The following is a 19,657-nucleotide window of genomic DNA, read 5'->3' on the forward strand; positions in this document are numbered from 1 at the left end:
ATATAAGAATTAAAACTAGGAAGCTCTTAAATCAGCTAGATGCCTTTTACAGTCAACAGCCATATGTCTACAGAAGTCATGCTGCTCATGACCAATCATCTCCTTTCCAGCTCTAATCTAATTCAATGAACCCACACAATCTCATCAACCCCACTTCAAGGCTGTCCCTTCTCACCTAAAGCTTTCGTCTTTGACTAAACGAATCTCCATTGACTAAAAGAGTTAGCACTGAGGGGCGCCTGGATGGCTCAGTCAGTTAAGTGTCTGACTCTTGATTTTGGCTCAGGTCATGATCTCATAGTTGTGAGATCAAGCCCCGTATCAGGCTCTGCATTGAGCATGGAGCCTGCTTAAGATTCTCCCTCTCCCTCTGCCCCTGCCCCCACATGCACAAACATGTGTGCTCTCTCTCTCTCTCTCTCAAAAAAAAAAAAAAAAAAAAGTTAGCATTGAAATATTAAAGGTCATGGTTTAATTCTTTCTGATCAGTTGGGGTCACTTAAGTCTTTATAAGAAATCTCCTTTCTCATGGAGGCAGAGTTTGATACAAACATTCCTTATTTGCGTACACCTTATTCTCAAATACAAATAATTAAAGCTAAGATTGTTTCTCCTTCTCTTCTTCCTGTGTGACAACAGTGGGGCGGTCTCAGTGTGAAAAGTCTGATTTGTGTATGCCAGGTCTCAAGACGCTTGCCTGCGGATGAGCTCTTTCAACTGTGCCAGTCTGTCACTTCTTAGTGCTTCCCGGATGGAGTGGAAAAAACCAAAATAGTGTTCAAAGTTGTGCATCATAAGCAGGACTCCAGCCAACAGCTCGTTGGTCACCAGCAGATGGTGGATGTACGCACGAGTATGATTCTTACAGCAGTAACAGGAACACCCTCTCACAAGTGGATCAAAGTCCTCCTGGTACCTGAGAAAGGAAGTTACAACAATATTCCAGTAAGTGAGGAATATAAGAAATCTGCTATCTATTCTGCTGGTATATAACCAATAGTTAATAACATCACTGGCAAATGTAGTGCCGGTCACCTGCTTAAGATGACAACGAAGTGAAAAGTTAACACAGAGCATGAGTCAGGAGACTCGGGAGTCTTCTTCTGACAGATATAACCTCCTGGACTGAGGCTTACACAGGAGCATCAGGAGAGTCACGTGATCACTCCCTCATGCCGAGCTTTGTCGGTCACACTGCAAAGGCACACAATGATAGCAAACACTGTTCTGATGAATGACACTTTTTTCCCACTCGCCACCAGAACTAGGACCCGAAGACACAATATGACCTTTCACTTGCATAGATTCCTGTGGTTTACAAAGCACTTTGACAAAGACTGTCTCACTTAATCTCTGCCGGTGGCAGGGAGGGGGGGGGTCAAGAGGACGGGTTTGATGCTACCACACCTAGGTTTGATGCCTTACTCGACTCACTCAGGCAAGTCATTTAACCTCCCTCTGTGTCTTTACTTTTTCATCTGTAATGGGAATAAGTGTAATAACAGTACCTACCTTAGAGACTTATTGCAAGAATTAAATGAGTTGATATAGCAAAGGATTTGGACACTGCTGGACACATACTAAGCACTACATGTGTCACTTTTTATCAGCTTTTAAGTTAAACAACTTGACCAAGGTCACAGAGTCAAGAGCAGTGCTAGGATCTGAACTTTAGGTCTAGTGCTGACAATAAGAAAACTGCAATTTCCAGTTAAATCTATAATGTAAGGGAATTTTAGTAGTAACCCATTTATATTACCCTAGCATTTTAAAAACAGCAATGAATCTCCTTGGCCATTTTCCAAGAAGTTAAATGTGGTAAACATCACCATTTCAGACCTACAATCAAGAAGCCCCTGTAGAATATAGATTAGACCTAGGATTTTCATATTCTTTCATAAATTTTCAAGTCTGTACTATTACTAGAAAGACATAAGTAAGTCTAAATCCCTAGAGTGTTCCTTTACATAAGACCAAAAACACGCCAGCACAGAAGTGAGAGTACCAAACTCACAGAAAACCCCCTCACTGGTTCACTAATAATTACCACTTTAGGCCAAATACAAAGTTACAAGATCTCTTAGTTCATTCTTTATAGAGGGAAATCTTTTATTAAGATTTATAATCTGTATATAACCAAGATGACCTAAGTTCCTTAGAATTTAAACACTTTGTTGTTTTTTATCTTGAAATCTTTATCTTGCTCTGTCATTATTTAAAGTAACTGGAAAGAGTAGAAGACACCAGACAATGTATTTGGCCTAATGTTTCTGACAGCTCTTCTAAAACAACAGTTATCTAGCCTCGGTTTTCTGACAAGACAAAGTACACAAATTCATCTGCAGAAAAAAAGAGTTTTTCTGGAACTGAATTTGAGAAGGCCCAAATAATATCCAACTATAAATATTTTATGAAGTCATAAACTGAAAAGGGAACAGTTACATAAACTTTTAAAACAGACTGAAATTAAAAAGTCAGACATCAAAATCCAAACTTAAAAAAATTCCTTACTTTTTTTCCTTCAGATTAATTTCAAATGATGTAATTTCTTGGTTGCAACTGGTTGTTTTAATTTTCTTTGTTTGATCTGTGTATTTTATTTCTTCCTGTGTCCCATTTTGTTGTGATACTAAAGGACAAATCAACAAAAAGTCTTGAATGAAAATCAGATAAAGAGTGGCCATTGGGAGATTTTTATTCTAGTTACTATTTTATGCCCTTTGACTCTGTAATTCCACTCATGAGAATTTATCCTAAGGAAATGACACAAGGAAAGTAGTAATATGGACCAAGATGATCACTGACATTCTCTAGATTATCAAAACTTGGAGATTCAACAATGTCTAAGCAAACTATGGTTACAAGTATGTAATATATAATCTTACTGTCAAGGAATGATTTTAAGAAAACAGGGAGTGTGTGTGTGTGTGTGTGTTTGGAGGGGGGTGGAAATCTTTTTTTTTTTTTTAATGTTTATTTATTTTTGAGAGACAGAGACAGAATGCAAGTGGGAGAGGGGCAGAGAGACAGGGAGACACAGAATCTGAAGCAGGCTCCAGGCTCCCAGCTGTCAGCACAGAGCCCGACACGGGGCTTGAACTCACCAGCTGTGAGATCATGACTTGAGCCGAAGTCGGAAACTCAACCGACTGAGCCACCCAGGAGCCCCTGGAAGCGGGTGGATGTGTGTGTGTTGGGAGTTATGTCTCATCAAAATGTACATGCAAATTGTGCTTTGTAACTGCCTATGTTCCAAATAGATTAAAAGTAGAATATAGTTTTAATTTATGTATTCTGTATGGAGTCCCTGGAAGGAACTCAGATTATCCAGAACTAAATGGGGACTTGAGTTGTTCCCCTGAACTCTTTAGAAAAGAATGTTCCTGGGGCGCCTGGGTGGCTCAGTCGGTTAAGCGTCCGACTTCGGCTCAGGTCATGATCTCACGGTCCGTGAGTTTGAGCCCCGCATCGGGCTCTGTGCTGACAGCTCAGAGCCTGGAGCCTGTTTCAGATTCTGTGTCTCCCTCTCTCTCTGCCCCTCCCCTGTTCATGCTCTGTCTCTCTGTCTCAAAAATAAATAAACGTTAAAAAAAAATTAAAAAAAAAAAAAGAAAAAAAAAGAAAAGAATGTTCCTGGATTTATAAGAGAAACACCAGTTACTATGCAAAGAGCCAGCTGTCTTGAACAGGGGCAAGCAGAGAAGTATTACTGGGAAGGAGTAGTAACAAGTTCAGGGTTGGCCCAAGGAAAATAAACAGCACTAAGAAGATAATTTTGTCCAGATCAAAGGAAAGAAAGAAGTGACCTCAGCATTGAGGCTGTTATAATTTTGCTGCCATGAATTTGTATGCTGATGTGGAAAACTGCAATAACACCCTGGCTTTTTGCAAAATTCTTGTCACTAGGGGGAACTATATTAGTTCCTATACAGGCAACTTACTCCTTTGCAATTGTCACTTTGTAATTGGCAAAAGACTTTAACTTACTATACACACACATACACAAATATGATTATTAATAATACTTTAATGGAAAATGTTCAAACTGTTTCAGTTTTCCTAATCATGAAGAAACACCTTTCTCTAGCCAAAAAAGGAACTTGTGTGTTCCTGAGAATTCAGTATCGGGTTCTTTGTAGAGTTTTATATATTCATGGTACAGAATAACAGTTACCCATGTCTTTATGGAAATAATTAAGCTTGTAAATGAACATTTATAGAGTTTGTGGTATGCTTTTTCATCAGCATACATTATATTATGGTCAGTTTAAAGGACAGTAAAACTGACCTTCTATATATAAGAATTTGAGCAAACCAATTTGTTTCCAGAATAATCCAATTTCGGTTAATGGTTAGTTTGCTTTATAAAACTATAACATCTTCTGGATGAAATTTTAATAACTTCTGGGGAATAAAGTGAACCTTTAAGAAGTCTCTGGCCTGAGTTCAATGTAAGGCTGGTGGTGACGGAGGAGCTCAAAGGACAGCAGGAAGCGGGAAGGGAGAGCCCCTTGCGAAGGCCAGCGGGCAGACTGGGCATGCAACAGCCACCTGAGAAACTGGGACCCCAGCCCGACGCCCATAGCCCATATCCCAGTTCTTTTCCTACTGTCAGTTAAATGTCAGACTCTGGAACTGATTTTCTTGACTTCTAACTAAACAATAAAAAAAGATGGTGGTACTTCAAAGCAATATTAGCAGAGGAAAACAGCTTTCACATCTCTGTGAAAAACCCAAAAAAGCAAAAGTGACACTAGGATCAGATGGGGTACGACTCTTCTGTATTTTGATAGCATGGCCTTGGCAAAAAGCAGACAAGAACTCTTTTGTGAAAAACTGAGTTAACTTTTAGTAAGCAGTTAAAAGGTTTTCTGTTCTTAGATTTTCATCACTATTCACTCTGAATGTTCTTTTTTCAAATTGTTAATAGAAAGTGTTTTGTTTTTCTTGGTTCTGCTCACTATAAAATCACTTCCAAATAATTGATGAGCTACAGGGATAGCACTAAGAACCGACCGGGTTTTGTGTGCCAACATGCCAGAGCGTATAGATAAGAAACAAAAATGTAGTTTTATAAAAGGCTGATGTTACAGTATGCACATATCTCTGGCTTGTGACTCAAGCCAAAAATGAAGAGGAAATAGAAGATACTTGAGGCTATCACAGAGACTAACTTCAGAAAACCTACACGTCTCTTCAGGGTTCGGCTGGTAATCAAAGCTGAAAGTCAGGGCACATCCCCGCTCTGTCACTTGATAAGGGAAGAAACTCTCAAATAAGTCCACTCCTCTTTCAATACACTCGAGCACCTCATCTGGTCGGCTGACTCCACAGATGAGCCTGTGAAAACAACAGTAGGAACACTGACGTGAGGACAATGCCAGACTGTGTAGCAGGCAACAGATAATAAGGTGTGGTGGAAAGAATGCAGGACTTGGGCAGCAGAGGGACCTGGGCTCGAATCCCAGTTCTGCCCTTTATTTACTTACTGTGTGACTTTAGGGAGGTTTCTTAACCATTCTGGGTTTTAGTTTTCTAACTTTAAAAACAAAAGCATAATACATAGCTCACAGATGTGTTGCGAAGATTAAGGAGTTAACTGTAAAAACACACAGAGGAGTTTCAAGTCCCAAAGAGAAGTTCAATAAAGTTAGTTTCCTTCCCCCGCCAATTCCTTCTGAACAGCCTCCCTAGTCTTCAACTGAACTTTACAGTCTATCTATCCACTACACAGATTTTTTTTTAAGGGGGCAAAGCTATAGGTCAACTATACTTCACAATTTTTAAAAGATTAAAAAACAAAAAAAGTACAAAGCTGTGTGCTTTATTTCCCCCTCAAATACTTTCCATGTCTTAACTGTATTTTACCTATAGTTTCTTTTTTATAATTGGTTTAACAAAGACATTTTTATCTGTTGTATTCTTCATAGGTTCATTTACAAAGCAACTCTTGCTCTCAGAATTTGAACTCTGCCCACAGGATCTAAAACTCTATTTGGCTTTATTCTTCTTTGTATTTTCTCCATTAATAAAAAGTCTACATGGAATGAGGTGGTATTTTCAGAGGTAATGGGTAAGGCATTCTGGGAGGGTTAATCACACTCAACCAGGTTTTGCCACTAAAACAAGAAGGGGAGACACCCTGGATCAGGGTTGGCTGCTGGCTGCTTTTCTTAGTTTGTTTTTCTACCCACAGTCCCTTTTATGAACTGGCAGAGAAAAGCTAACAGACTCCCTGATTTCTAAGAGAAGTCCAAAAAAATCTTATGTAATATTAAACAACCAGAACATTTATATATATGACTACAGTTTCCTTCAACTAATGTTTTAGAACTCCTCTCCAACTAAAGACAGCATTTCTACACACATATAGGATGAAAAACAATCCCAGCACTCAAATCCAGTAACAGACATCTGTGAGCATTTAGCTCAAAGAAGTCTAGAAAATGACTGGAAATACTAGTGCTGGACTGCTATCTGCACCAGAACAAGATAATCACAGGAGGGGGAACAATGAACACAAGAGAACCAGGTTAAAACGATGGGGGAAGTTCTGGCTGCACTGGCAAAGGGTTGGTGGTTCTGGCTGTTCAACTCTGTGTTACAGGGCTGTATACATGTGTAAAAATTCATCACGCTGTCCATAAGATTCATACACTTTATTGCAAGTTATCCTGGGATTTTTTTAAAGTGGTAAAATTTACATATACTATATAGCATCCAACAGCCCGAGAGGTATAAAGCAGCATCCCATAATCAAACCTCTAAACAGATGTGTAGGGAAAAAAGCATAAATATTCACACCACGTTGGACAAAAACTAGAGATTAAAAAGCAAAACAAAACAAAACAAAAAGAAAAATGGCAGTAGTATAATAAGAAAGACATCAGCTGTACTTAGAACCTTAGGATTTTTAGCTTTAAATCTTGTAGATCACCTCTCTACACCAGTACATACTGAATCCTGTTTATGGAAAGAACTAGTCCCATTAATGATGCCAGTACCCTTGATTTAAAAAAAAAATGACAGTTACTACATGCCTCAAATCTAAGAACTTCTTCCAGGTTCTTATTATTACAGCCCACCTTCGTTCTGCTAGGCACCCCCGATCTGTCCTCAACTTCCCTTGATTAAGGCCACAGTCCTATACGACTTTATTCCTGTCCCCAGGGGCCATGTTATAATGAAGAATATTTGCACTTGGCACAAAAATGAAGGGAAACAGTATAACACCTGCCCTCCCTTATGAGGATCAAATAAACTAGTTCACATGACAATTGTCCTTGTCTATATTCTGAAATCAAAGGCAGGACAGCTGTGATGGAAACTCTTCCCACAGTCAGCCTGAGCAGATTCAGCCCAGAAAAGGCATAATCAGTTCATCAAAAGACATGCCCATGTAGAGACTCGGCATAATACACAATCACCAGCACCCCTGCATTGAAGCCCACGAAACTTGGCCTGCGTCCTAACTGAACACTAGCCTGGGTTTGTCCTCCGGCAGCTCTGCAGTGACTGATGACAGCAAGTACAGTCTAGTTTCCAGGGTTGTGGGATTCCCTTGAAAGCCATCCAGAAGGAAGCCACCTACGGGCCGCTTGGCTGTCTCTCGTGCTGACCTCAGTCTCTCCTCCATCACATCTCCACCTTCAATCACACCAATGATGGTACTTTTCCGAAGGACCTACAGGAAGAAAAGACTGGATGCTTTAACTGTTTCCAGTAGTGGAAACCTTCGTTTAAAAGGACTATACATGGAAGACCAAGAGATAGAAGAGATCTCAGTGCAGTTGCTACAGCTGAAGCATGAAAGGAGGATGATACTCCCTCCTCCCTGAGAATCTTTAGGGCTCCAAAAACCACAACTTGAAAGCCACCCAAATAAGTAAGAAAAGACTGAGTAGAAACTGAGGCAATAAGCACATATAGTCATGTTTGAGCTTAGATTAAATTAACACTGAGCAAGTACAATTTAGGTTACCTCCAAGTCTCTTAGAGATGACTTTAAGAACTTTATGGTTGGGGGGCACATGGTGAGTCAGTGGGTTAAGCGTCCGACTTCGGCTCAGGTCATGATCTCACAGTTCCTGGGTTCAACCCCGTGTTGGACTCTGTACTAACAGCTCAGAGCCTGGAGCCTGCTTCGGATTCTGTGTCTCCCTCTCTCTCTGCCCCTCCCCTACTCACACTCTGTCTGTCTGTCTCTCTCTCTCTCTCTCTCTAAAAAATAAACATTAAAAAAAGAAAAGAACTGTACGGTTGGGAACTAACTGTCCATTTGCGAAAAACTAAAAACTACTTTGCACACCATCTTCAAAAACACATCCCACAGAGCCCTATAATCTAAACATAAAAACATAGTTATAGAAGTATCAGAAAGATATATTCAAGTTTTTATAATCTTAGGGTAAGAAAGGCCTACCTAAGCAAGCTAAAGCTTACCCAAAAAGGCTAACATATTTGAGTACAAAATCATCAAAACTTCTCTAGTGAAGCACACTCTCAACAAAGGAGTTGAGAGGCAAAGGAGAACTCACTGCTTGTCGGAATAGATACCATACTATACTTATACCATAGAAAAGCCTCCAACAAACCTTCTAAGGAAATGACAACCCACAGACATCTGGGCAAATATGTGAATGTGAATAGGAACTTCTGAAAAATAAATGTGAATGCCCTGTACACATATGGAGAGCTAACTAAACCTCACCAGTAGGGAAATACAAATTGGCAACAATTAGGTACCGTTTTTGCCCATCACACTGACAAAATTGTTAAAAGACAGATAGTGACACAGTGGAGGAAAAAGTGTTAGAGAAAGGACACATACTCTGATAACTAAAGAAGAGTAGAAATTAGTTCTGCTTTTTGGGAGGGCCAACTAAACAAAACTTGTCAAAATGTCGATGCTTTAATCCTATGTCCTAAAATTCCACTTATAAGAATCTCTCCTACGAGTATATTCATTCATAAGCACCAAGGTATATTCACAAAATGTTTAGAATAATGAAAAACTGGAAACAAGTATACATTAATAGAGTAAAGGCCTAAATAAATTATGATACATTCATAGTGTCTTCCTACTCAGGTGTTTTAAAAAGAATGCAGTGGATATAGCAACATAGGCATTGACAAGAAATGAAATTCTGAGATACTGCTAAACAAAACAAGCACACTTCTGAGCATATGATCATATTCGTGCAATAAGAACCCCATATAGTCATGTATATATGTAAACACTATGTATATGCAACTAAAAAGTAAGGTTTGCATGGAAAAATGCAAATTGACAGTGGCTCTCTGGTAGAAGAGAGGAATGGGGAAGGAGCCTGGATTGCTGTGAAAAGGGAATTTCACTTCTCAGTTTAAGCAAGAGGGACACAAACAGAAGGAACACTTGGGCTGCTGTGTACAGAAATGAATTAAGAGTAAATATGGCTAAAGGATGGGTAGGAGGCAACTTTAATAATCCAGATGAAAGACCAAGAGGACCCAGACTAAAACAGTGGCAGTGGGTGAAGGGGAGGGGCAGGATCTGAAAACTCATTAGAAGGTACGATCCACAAACTTGACCAATTAGTAGCCCAAGGAGAGGGGGAAAAGTCTGGGATGACTCCTAGCTCCTGTTTTGGAAGTCCAGAGAGAGGATGAGAAGGGATAGAAAATTCTAGGAAAACAGTGGAGGGTGAGGCAAGATGATCATTCTGTTTTGTGCATTGTGAGTTTGAGGTATCAGCCGCTAAGTATACAGACCTAAAGTTTCAGACATGTGTGATACAAATGTGACTGCCCGGCTAGAACGACAGATGCCTGGCATGCTGCTGCCACTCCCCATGGCAGACATGGCTGACAGATAACTCTCTTCCTGCTGCACCCAGGCACAGCTCCAAGCACCTTGGGATGAAACCCATTTGCCATCCCTGGCCTAGGAAATATATGAAGAAAAGAATGCCAGCAACAGTATTTAAGTATTTAAGGGCATTCAGAATAACAGGATCCAGGGGCGCGTGGGTGGCTCAGTTGGTTAAGCATCCCACTTTAGCTCAGGTCATGATCTCACGGTTTGTGAGTTTGAGCCCCAGATTGGGCTCTGTGCCGACAGCTCAGAGCCTGAAGCCTGTTTTGGATTGTGTCTCCCTCTCTCTCTGTCCCTCCCCTGCTCATGCTCTCTCTCTCTCAAAAATAAATAAACATTATAAAAAAAAAGAGAGTAAGAGGATCCAGTGAGGAAAAGAGGTATGCAGACATACAAAGTAGGTAGTTACACAGGCCTGCCCCTTTCCATGACTGACACAGCCCTATCTGGAAAACCTCCTTTCATGGATGTAAGAAGCATAATCATATAACTTACTATCTAAAATGGAACATAGGTGCTCTCTCCTCCAGCCATCCAAGATGCTGGAAGGAGAGAAGCCTAAGGGGAAGAAGGTGGCTCTGGCCTCTGCTGTCATGAAGAAGCAGGAGGCCAAGAAGGTGGTCAATTCCCAGTCTCAGAAAAGGCCCAAGAACTTTGGCATCAAATAGGACATCCAGCCCAAAAGGGACCTCACCCACTTTGTCCAGTTGCAACTATATCCAGTTGCAGCGGCAAAGGGCTCTTCTCCATAAACGTCTAAAAGTACCTCCCACAATTAACCAGTCCACTCAGGACGTTGGTCTTGGATGGCCACACAGCTACTCAACGCCTAAGCTGGCCCACAAATACAGACCAAAGCAAGAGAAGAAAGAGATTGTAGGCCTGGGCTAAGAAAGCTGCCAACATAGGGGATGTCCCCACTAAGAGGCCGCCCGTTCCTCAAGCTGGGGCTAATACTGTTACCACCTTGGCGGAAAACAAAATGGCTCAGCTGGTAGTGACTGCACATGATATGGGTCCCATTGAGCTGGTTGTCTTCCTGCCTGCAGTGGGTCCTAAGATGGGAGTTCCATACTGTATCATCAAGGGGAAGGCCAGGTGGGGCATCTGGTCCACAGGAAGACCTGCACCACTGTCCCTTCACACAGGTTAACTCAGAAGACAAAGGAGCTCTGGCTAAACTGCTGGAAGCCATCAGGACCAATTACAATGACAGATATGATGAGGTCCGCCATCACTGGGGAGGCAACATCCTGGGTCCAAAGTCAGTGGTTTGCATTGCCAAGTTGGAAAAGGCAATGGCTAAAGAACTGGTCACCAAATTGGGCTAAGTGTGTGCTGTTGCTTTTCCTGTACATAATAGTACTAAAAAGTTCCCTTTCAAGAAAAAAATGAGACACATGTAAGAGTAATAACCATGTAATAATCATGTCAAGACAATAGCATGATTATAGGGATAGAAAGAGGGACCAACACACAGCAATAATGTGAAATGGTAAGGCTGACTAGCATGGAAGAGGGGCTTGAGGCTCATCCAGCTGTTCTAATAATCATGCTGTCACACTCCCTGTCCTCCTTTCTACTCATGGAAACATTACTCATCCTACAAGGATAATTACCGGCTCAAAACAATTGCTAGTGAGCAACGCTAACAATTAGGACCCACGGCAATGTCCCCACGCTGAACTCTTACTGCGGATACTGAGCGTTCTATTCAGAATGACAACTAAGGTCTCTTCTAATCATTTCATGTACACTAACATTGGTAGCCAATTACATTTTTTATTGGTACACTTAAGATAACAATGTTCTTCAGACTCAATGCGCTTTGCCACAGTGGGACCTAACCACTGCTCAGGATTCCTCCACATCAATGGTGTCAATGCTTGAATTCTCCCTTGTGGTCACACCTTCTCTTCTCCCACTAGCTCTGCTCTCTCCTAGTGAGCTTCATTCACTCTGCACCCAGGATCTCTTATTTCCTGCCACAGCTACATCCTCCCTACCCTGTCATACCCAGCTACCATCAGCAAGCATTTATCGAGGGCTTCCTTATGTCAGGCATTCTGCTACATGATGGAGATACAAAAATGATGCTCAGAAAATGAGTTTAAGGAGGTCACAATGTAATAAAGACAAACACATGAAGAAATCATTGCACTACAATATAAAATGAGCTATATAATATGGCCACATACAAATTAAAGGGGTGGCAAAGGATGAACAGAACTCCCTGGAAGGGTCAGGGACAGCTTCCTAGAACAATGAATGTAATGGAATGAGCTGGATCTGGAAGCAAGAGAAGGAATACGACTGGAGATAAGAAAAAAAGAAACAGCCCAGAAGGAAGTCCATGTAGAGCGTCAGCAGAATGACACAGGGTAACACTGCTGGGAACTGCAAGTGACTGAGAAGGGCCAGAGTGCCAGCTGCAGCCAGTCCTGAGCTGGAGAAGTGGGCAGAGGCCAGGTAACAGCAGGCTGTCCCTGCCACATAAGCGCTGAATGGAAAGTCATTAAATTCTTTTCAGGAAGTTCTTATGGGCTCATATTCGTGTTTTATGAAGACTTCTCAGACAGCAGGGCTGAAGATGGATTGGATGGAAATGACACCAGAGACAGAGAGAATAATTAAAAGGTAACTGTCCACATAAGAGATGATGAGGTTATTCTGCCTCCAGGTGGTGATAAGAAGGATGGGGAGGAGGAGGCAGATCCTAGAAATCAAGAAGGATTCCTAGGAATCAAGAAGGAGTGGACAGTTGGATATTAAATTGGGTATTAAACGAAGCCTTGAAAGACTCAAATTTCTGGGCTGAGGAACTTGGTGGCTGCTATAAACCGAGAAACAGAAGAAAAGAAGAGGTTTGAGGAGATCAGATACTGAGTTTGGTTACTTTGAGTTTGAGGTGCATATGAGGGATATTCTAATACAACTCGGCTAAAGTCCACTGTATACAATTCTGAAGCTAAGCAGAGTGATCTTGATTGTACATGCAATTTCAGAATTATTCAGCAATTAAAACTAAGGGAAAGCTGCCCAGGGAAAAAATCCAGAGTGGGGTGAAAAGGAGCCTAAGACAGAATCCTAGAGAGCAAGAATAGTTATGGTTCAGGAAAAGAAAACAGGAGAGTAAAAGAGACCAGGAAGTGAGAAGCAGAGAAGTGGGAGGAGGAGCAGAAAAGGAACCTAAGTAAGGGACAGTTTCAAACAGAAAGGAGTGGTGAGCGGTACAGCCTTACCTCTGACTCTTCCTGCAGCCGGAGACAATTATCCAGGAATAGAAGTGATCGATCAACAGACTTTCTGGCTCTTTTTATGGAAGTTGCTTCCTCACAAGATGCCTCTCCATCTGAGAGGCACTGGAACCAGTCTGCCTGAAGGGCCTGCTGAATTGCCATGAACTTGGAAGCAGTCATTTCGACTCGTCCCCCAACACCCCACACCGACACAGACTGTCAGGGAACAAAATAATGAGGAATGAGCAAGAGCAAAATGCAAATAAAAAGAATAATAATAAAATGGTAAAGCAATAGTAAATTTAATTCCTCTTTTTTTTAAATTTTTTTTTTCAACGTTTATTTATTTTTGGGACAGAGAGAGACAGAGCATGAACGGGGGAGGGTCAGAGAGAGAGGGAGACACAGAATCGGAAACAGGCTCCAGGCTCCGAGCCATCCGCCCAGAGCCTGACGCGGAGCTCGAACTCACGGACCGCGAGATCGTGACCTGGCTGAAGTCGGCCGCTTAACCGACTGCACCACCCAGGCGCCCCTAATTCCTCTTTACAAATGGAGATATGGTGGCAATTCAATATCCTAGCTATGGTGAGTAGAAGAAGCTTCCTGCACCATTTTCCAATTCTCCAAGGACCTTATAGCTCTTAGAGAACCCTTCGGTGGCCACACAGCCAGCTTCTGAGCTAGCCCCAAGAATTCTTTGTTATATTTCTCTAGTCCAGTCTTCTATTCTCTGAGACCCCACCCCATGCATGCTGTTCCTAAATACACCACAGACTTCAATCTTTCTCTGTCTTTGATCACATTGTTCCTTTTGGCTGAAATGCCCTTCCCTTCTTCTCTGCCTGGTAAAATACTATGCATCCTTCAGGACAGACTTCAAATATCATCTACTGTATTGTGCTTCCCAAACCTATCTGGGCATAATCCATCACTCACTCTTCTAAGCTCTTACAGTAATTTGTACTTATTTCTTTCATAAGAAATACTTTTATAAGTACCTTATAAGTACTTTTATAAGTACTCTGGCTAGAATATCTCAATTCATGTTTGTACCCCAAAAGCCTAGTCTAGACCCTTACATATTATTGAAGGTTAGTAAGTATTTACTAGCTTGAGTTAGATACAGATAAAAAAAGTAAGTCAGATAATACATAAGCATCTCCATATAATGTTCTTTTTTTGGTTACTCCTTCCTCTACAGTATCTTTCTTCTTAGAAGAGATTGACAAGGACATAAATGGGGAAGCCACATACATCTTTTTATTCTGGCCTAAGGCTTAATTAAGAACACTATTTAGGGGCACCTGGGTGGCTCAGTTGGTTGAGCGTCCAACTTCGGCTCAGATCATGATCTCATGTTTCGTGAGTTTGAGCCTCGCATCGGGTTCTGTACTGACAGCTTGCTCAGAACCTGGAGTCTGCTTCGGGATCTGTGTCTCCCTCTCTCTCTCCCCCTCCCCTGCTCACACTCCATGTCTCTCCCTCTCTCTCAAAAATAAACATTTAAAAAACAAAACACTGTTTAAATAAATCCTCTTTCCTTTACAAATGGGGTAGATAACAGAAGTAAAAATATCATCTTTTGGATTAAAATTACAAAATAAAGTTTAAAGCAGAAGAATAATTTAAAATACTTAGTCAAGATTAACAGATATTGTTGACATCAATAAAGTAGGTACAGGAAAAGTAATTGCATTTGTAAAGCAGCAGTATATACCGAGGCCTTGCCAGAATGTAGTCCTCAGAGACAAGACCAATGTGCCATGTCTCAGGTGAAAACTTGTAATGAAGTCTTTTTGATACTGTTCTTCACTAGCTAAAATCTCTGGCTGTGCACCCAGCTTTTTCAAATTCTGTTCTAAAAGCAAGCAGTATTACACTGAGACTCTACTATATATAGTTATACATGTGATAACACTCATCAGCAACTTCCCTAGCACTTCCTGAGGTTGTTAAAACTGCAAATAAAGCATGGCATAAAAAAATTATTGCTTTCTACCATCATAGCAATTTCTTTCTTTCTTTTCTTTTTTTTTTTTGCCATGTACTTGACCTTCCTTCATCCCCCAATTTTTTGCAACAATGAAAATGCTGAGGATATATTCCTTACCTTAACCCCATCCACAGGCAGCCCTACTCTAATTCCTATAAACCACACCTCCCATTATATTCACAGACATAAGGAAAAGGTATAAAGGGGTCAGGAATGGGCTAGGAACCCAGACAGTGGGATCCAGCATTGGAGGGATACAATAGGCTGACTATCTGGGACAAAGCTGCAGCCTTGGAGGCCCTTCTGAGAACACACCTTGTTCGTTACATAACCGGCTGGGCAGGGGCTGACTGGATCATGCAGGGAACAGTACAAGAGCGATTCTGGCATGCCTGTATAGACATAGAAAAGAACTCTTGAAAGCACTTACATCAACAATTACACTGTGTTGTAACAGAGTGCAGCTTTATAAGTGTACTGCTGGATAAAGCAACTCTAAACATAGTAAACTGTTCATATCCGATCTTAGAATTATAAGAGGCCTGTCAACATGAATGAAAAAGTTACCTTTAAAACCTACTCATCTGAAAAAAGAATTAAAGGTTCATGTCGAATGACCAACGAGTTGCTACAAAAAAAGTACATCTTGAAGTATGAGATACAATAAGTGTTTAGGGCCACATTGACCCTACTTGATTTGTTTTGAAGAAAAATTTGATATCAAGTATGTTCATTCTAGGTACCATCCAAAGGAACTAGCTACTGGAAAGATAAAACAATATGGTCAAAAGGTAATCTCATTAATAAGCAAGCCATCCCACAACATGGGACCTTGAGGCAGAATTACAGGTAAGCTACAGGATATTGAAAATGGATCAAATTCTCAGTAAGTTTCATTGACTCAAGATGACAATTTCTTAGGTTGTTTATTCAAAAATATTGCCATTAAAAAAAATCCAAAAAAGTGCTTACTAAACCATATGTGCTTAAATTTCATATGCAACCCTGCATTTTACTAAAAAAAGGATTTTACTGAAAAAAGACCCAGAAAATAAAGCAAACTAAAAAATAAAAACAAAAACAAAAAACAACTCTGCAGCTCTCCACCTATTTCCATAATTTCAGTTAGTATGGTTATCCCTAGAAAGCTTATTTAGCTATTTTCACTCAATTATATATTTAATTACATATATAATACATATATATGTATGTACTTATACTATATATTTATAATTGTATACTTTAAATCTGGTTTTAAAATTGGTTTTGGTCTAGAGGGGCCTCAGTGGCTCAGTCAGTTAAGTGTCTGACTTTGACTCAGATCATGATTCTCATGGTTCTTGAGTTTGAGCCCACGTTAGGCTCTGTGCTGACAGCTCAGAGCCTAGAACCTGCTTTGGATTCTGTGTCTCCCTCTCTCTCTGCCCCTCCCTGCTCATGCTTTGTCTGTCTCTCTCTCTCAAAAATAAATGTTAGTGGAGCCTGGGTGGCTCAGTTGGTTAAGTTTTGGACTTCAGCTCAGGTCATGATCTCACGGTCCATGGGTTTGAGTCCTACGTTGGGCTCTGTGCTGACAGCTCAGAGCCTGGAGCCTGCTTTGGATTCTATGTCTCCCTCTCTTCCGTTCCCCCACTCATGCTTTCTCTCCCTCCAACTCTCAAAAATTAATAAATGTTAAAAGAAATTTTCTTAATAAACGTTAAAGAAAAATTAAAATTGGTTTCAGTCCAAGGAAAACATTACATAAATTCCTCTAATGAAATACAAGGCCTTGTGACTACCACCAAGTTATCATGAAGTTTCCCTCAGAAGCAGAGGACTGAATAACCAATGGAAACAAAATTTTCATTCACTTATGTGAGTCTTAGATATTGGGAGAAAGCTTCAGGAGAAAGTTGTCTACAGAAGAATGGATTCTCAAGCTGGCACTGCTAAGCTTTCCTACAAACAAATGGACACATACATTTGCATATAAAATCCTATTTCTGGAACAAAAGATAATAAATATTAACATGAAAATATAGCTATAGGTAAACACTTGATCTTCTGCATTATGTTTTAGGCTCAAACATGCTAGACTGCTTTGAATCTTAGGTATGTCTCATGCAGCTTTTTACCTCCGGGTCTTTGCTCTGTGCCTGGTGTGTCTGCCCACACGTGTGTACTTCCACCACTGTGCCCACCTCCTGACCTGGGTAACTTCTACTTTTCCTGGACTCAGCTGAGATACCCCTTCATCCTCTTTCTCAAGAATCCTTTCTTTAGTCCGACCTCCTTCCACACGTACCCCCTACAGCAAATTATGTGCTCCTCTCTCTGGGGTCTCACGGTACATGTACATATTCCTAATCCTGCAAATGCGGTCACTGTATCCTACTACAATTACCTATTAATCTTTATCCCAGACAGGCTCTGAGTTCCACTGGGGAAGCAACTGTTGCTATTCATCTTTGAATCCCCAATGTGTGGTTCTCAGATGCCCAGTAAGTGCTCATTAAATTAATGAATAAGTATCTGAATGAAAGATCAGTCAGCAGCACCTCCAAACTTCAAATTAATACATCACAAGACAAACACAAATAACAATTTTTACCTATGAACTTTCCAATTCCTTCCTTATATTCTGCCAAGACCTCATGGTGTTCTGCCCTATGAGCAAATCAGAAAAATACATAATGAATTGTTCTACAGATACTCTATGCAACAGCTGACAGTAAATGTACTCTTGAACAACAAAGCATGCCATTATTCAAGAGTCCCAACTCATTGGGCTGTGTTCATTAGCCAGAGCATAGATCTTCACTTTACAAGTGTTTCTGTGGGAACAGAAACTGCCAAAGATTAAGTGCTTCTAATACCCGGATTTCCTTCCTCCCCTATTATTAACACAATATTGCAGAGTTATTTCACCATATAGCATGTTCTTCAATGAAGGATAAAGTCAGTATGTACATTACATAAAATGATTTAACTCCATTAGTTTTGTTTTCATAAAATAGTACTAGCAAGTACATATGCAGATAAAGGGAAAAGTTTGAGGCTGGTACATGAAGACAGACTCTAGAGTCTAAGTTTAGTTCTTACCTAGCATTCCCTGCCTGTCACCTCTGGGAGTAATGGCAATGAAAGCCGCCATACTGGCACGGTTGGATCAGAAGAATAGTGAAGCAGCTCTGGTATGTAGGTCTGGCCTGTGGCTTCCAGATTAGGGTCAGATAATGTATAATATTTGGTATCTCTGATTTCACTCTAAAAATCTACAAGTTTTTGTACATATAATCAAAAAAGTCTTCTCCCAAAAAACAAACAATCCAGGGAAGAATGGGCAGAAACATGAATAGACATTTTTCTAAAGAAGACATCCAAATGGCTAACAGACATATGAAAAGGTGCTCAACATTGCTCATCATCAAGGAAATACAAATCAAAACTACATTGAGATACGACGTCACACCAGTCAGAGTGGCTGACATTAATAACTCAGGAAACTACAGATGTTGGCGAGGATGTGGAGAAAAGGGAACACTCTTGCATTGTTGATGGGAATACAAACTGGTGCAGCTGCTCTGGAAAACAGTTTGGAGATTACTCAAAAAATTAAAGATTGAATTACCCTATGACCCAGCAATAGCACTATTAGGAATTTATCCAAAGGATACAGGAGTGCTGTAGGGGCACATGTACCCCAATGTTTATAGCAGCATTTTTAACAATAGCCAAATTATGTAGATCCCAAATGTTCATCAACTGATGAACAGATAAAGACAATGTGGTGTGTACACACACACACACACACACACACACACACACACACACAGGAATACTACGTGGCAATGAAAAAGAATGAAATCTTACCATTTGTAACAACGTGGATGGAATTGGAGGGTATTATGCTAAATGAAATAAGTCAGTCAGGGAAAGGCAAATATCATGTTTTACTCATATGTGGAAGTTGAGAAACTTAACAGAAGACCATGGGGGAAGGGAAGGAAAAAAAATATATATATAGTTACAAACAGAGAGGGAGGCAAACCATAACAGACTTTTAAATATGGAGAACAAACTGAGGGTGGAACGGAGTGGGGGGTCAGGCATCAGGGGGCAGGGAAAATGGATGCTGGCGATTGAGAAGGGTACTTGTTGGGATGAGTACGGGGTGTTTTATGTAAGTGAAGAATCATGGGAATCTACTCCCAAAGCCAAGAGCACACCGTATACACTGCGTATTAGCTAACTTGACAATAAATTATATATTTATATAAAAGTCTTTTCTCTTTGCTGTACCTTATTAAGGTATCTAAGCTGCTGCCAGAGTTATACTTAAATGATCAGATCTAACACTTACAGTGAGGACAGTGTAAGCTGAGCCATGGCAGGAACCCCGTGGATAGCATGCAGTGTCTGATGGGTCAGATGTGGGGCAGAGCCGGTCTTGGTGTACAGAAGGCAGGCTGGAATGTCCATGGTGCGGTCTCCTGTTTTGCCCAGGTTTTTTATTTTTCCTAGGCGACAGCCATTAACTACCTTGGTAAGACTCAGCTTCATTCTGGGGGATTCCTCTAGGTC

At 40.7% G+C, this 19,657-nt stretch overlaps 1 protein-coding gene, 1 long non-coding RNA gene and 1 pseudogene across 2 annotated transcripts; 2 read left to right on the forward strand and 1 right to left on the reverse strand.

The window, feature by feature from the left end:
• Positions 1 to 377: 377 nt before the first annotated feature.
• QTRT2 (queuine tRNA-ribosyltransferase accessory subunit 2) lies at positions 378 to 19,657 on the reverse strand. The gene is made up of 8 exons (XM_047100026.1): positions 19,437 to 19,657; positions 17,685 to 17,740; positions 15,407 to 15,483; positions 13,099 to 13,311; positions 7,485 to 7,684; positions 5,189 to 5,340; positions 2,512 to 2,629; positions 378 to 916 (listed from the first exon to the last, which is right to left on the reverse strand). Exons 1-8 carry the CDS (start codon positions 19,634 to 19,636, stop codon positions 685 to 687), a joined length of 1,248 nt encoding a protein of 415 aa, XP_046955982.1. The 5' UTR covers positions 19,637 to 19,657; the 3' UTR covers positions 378 to 684.
• Positions 10,381 to 11,187, forward strand: LOC124526842 (60S ribosomal protein L7a-like; annotated as a pseudogene).
• Positions 12,224 to 13,396, forward strand: LOC124526844 (uncharacterized). Its single transcript, XR_006965754.1, has 2 exons — positions 12,224 to 12,493; positions 13,117 to 13,396. It is a non-coding gene; the product is annotated as an uncharacterized LOC124526844 (long non-coding RNA).

The sequence above is a fragment of the Lynx rufus genome, unplaced genomic scaffold (genome assembly GCF_022079265.1).
Source record: "Lynx rufus isolate CCGP_SWC_20201006 ecotype Redwood Valley unplaced genomic scaffold, mLynRuf1.p SCAF_5, whole genome shotgun sequence".
In the NCBI taxonomy this organism is placed as follows: Eukaryota; Metazoa; Chordata; class Mammalia; order Carnivora; family Felidae; genus Lynx; species Lynx rufus.

What these genes read in the sequence shown, in the direction of transcription:
- QTRT2 (XM_047100026.1), bottom strand. Translation starts at nt 19,636, where the DNA reads ATGAAGCTGAGTCTTACCAAGGTAGTTAATGGCTGTCGCCTAGGAAAA. An exon ending in CAGCTTACACTGTCCTCACT is followed by an intron (nt 17,741 to 19,436) that starts GTAAGTGTTAGA and finishes ATTTGCTCATAG; the next exon opens with GGCAGAACACCATGAGGTCT. An exon ending in CCGGTTATGTAACGAACAAG is followed by an intron (nt 13,312 to 15,406) that starts GTGTGTTCTCAG and finishes GTTCCCTGACAG; the next exon opens with TCTGTGTCGGTGTGGGGTGT.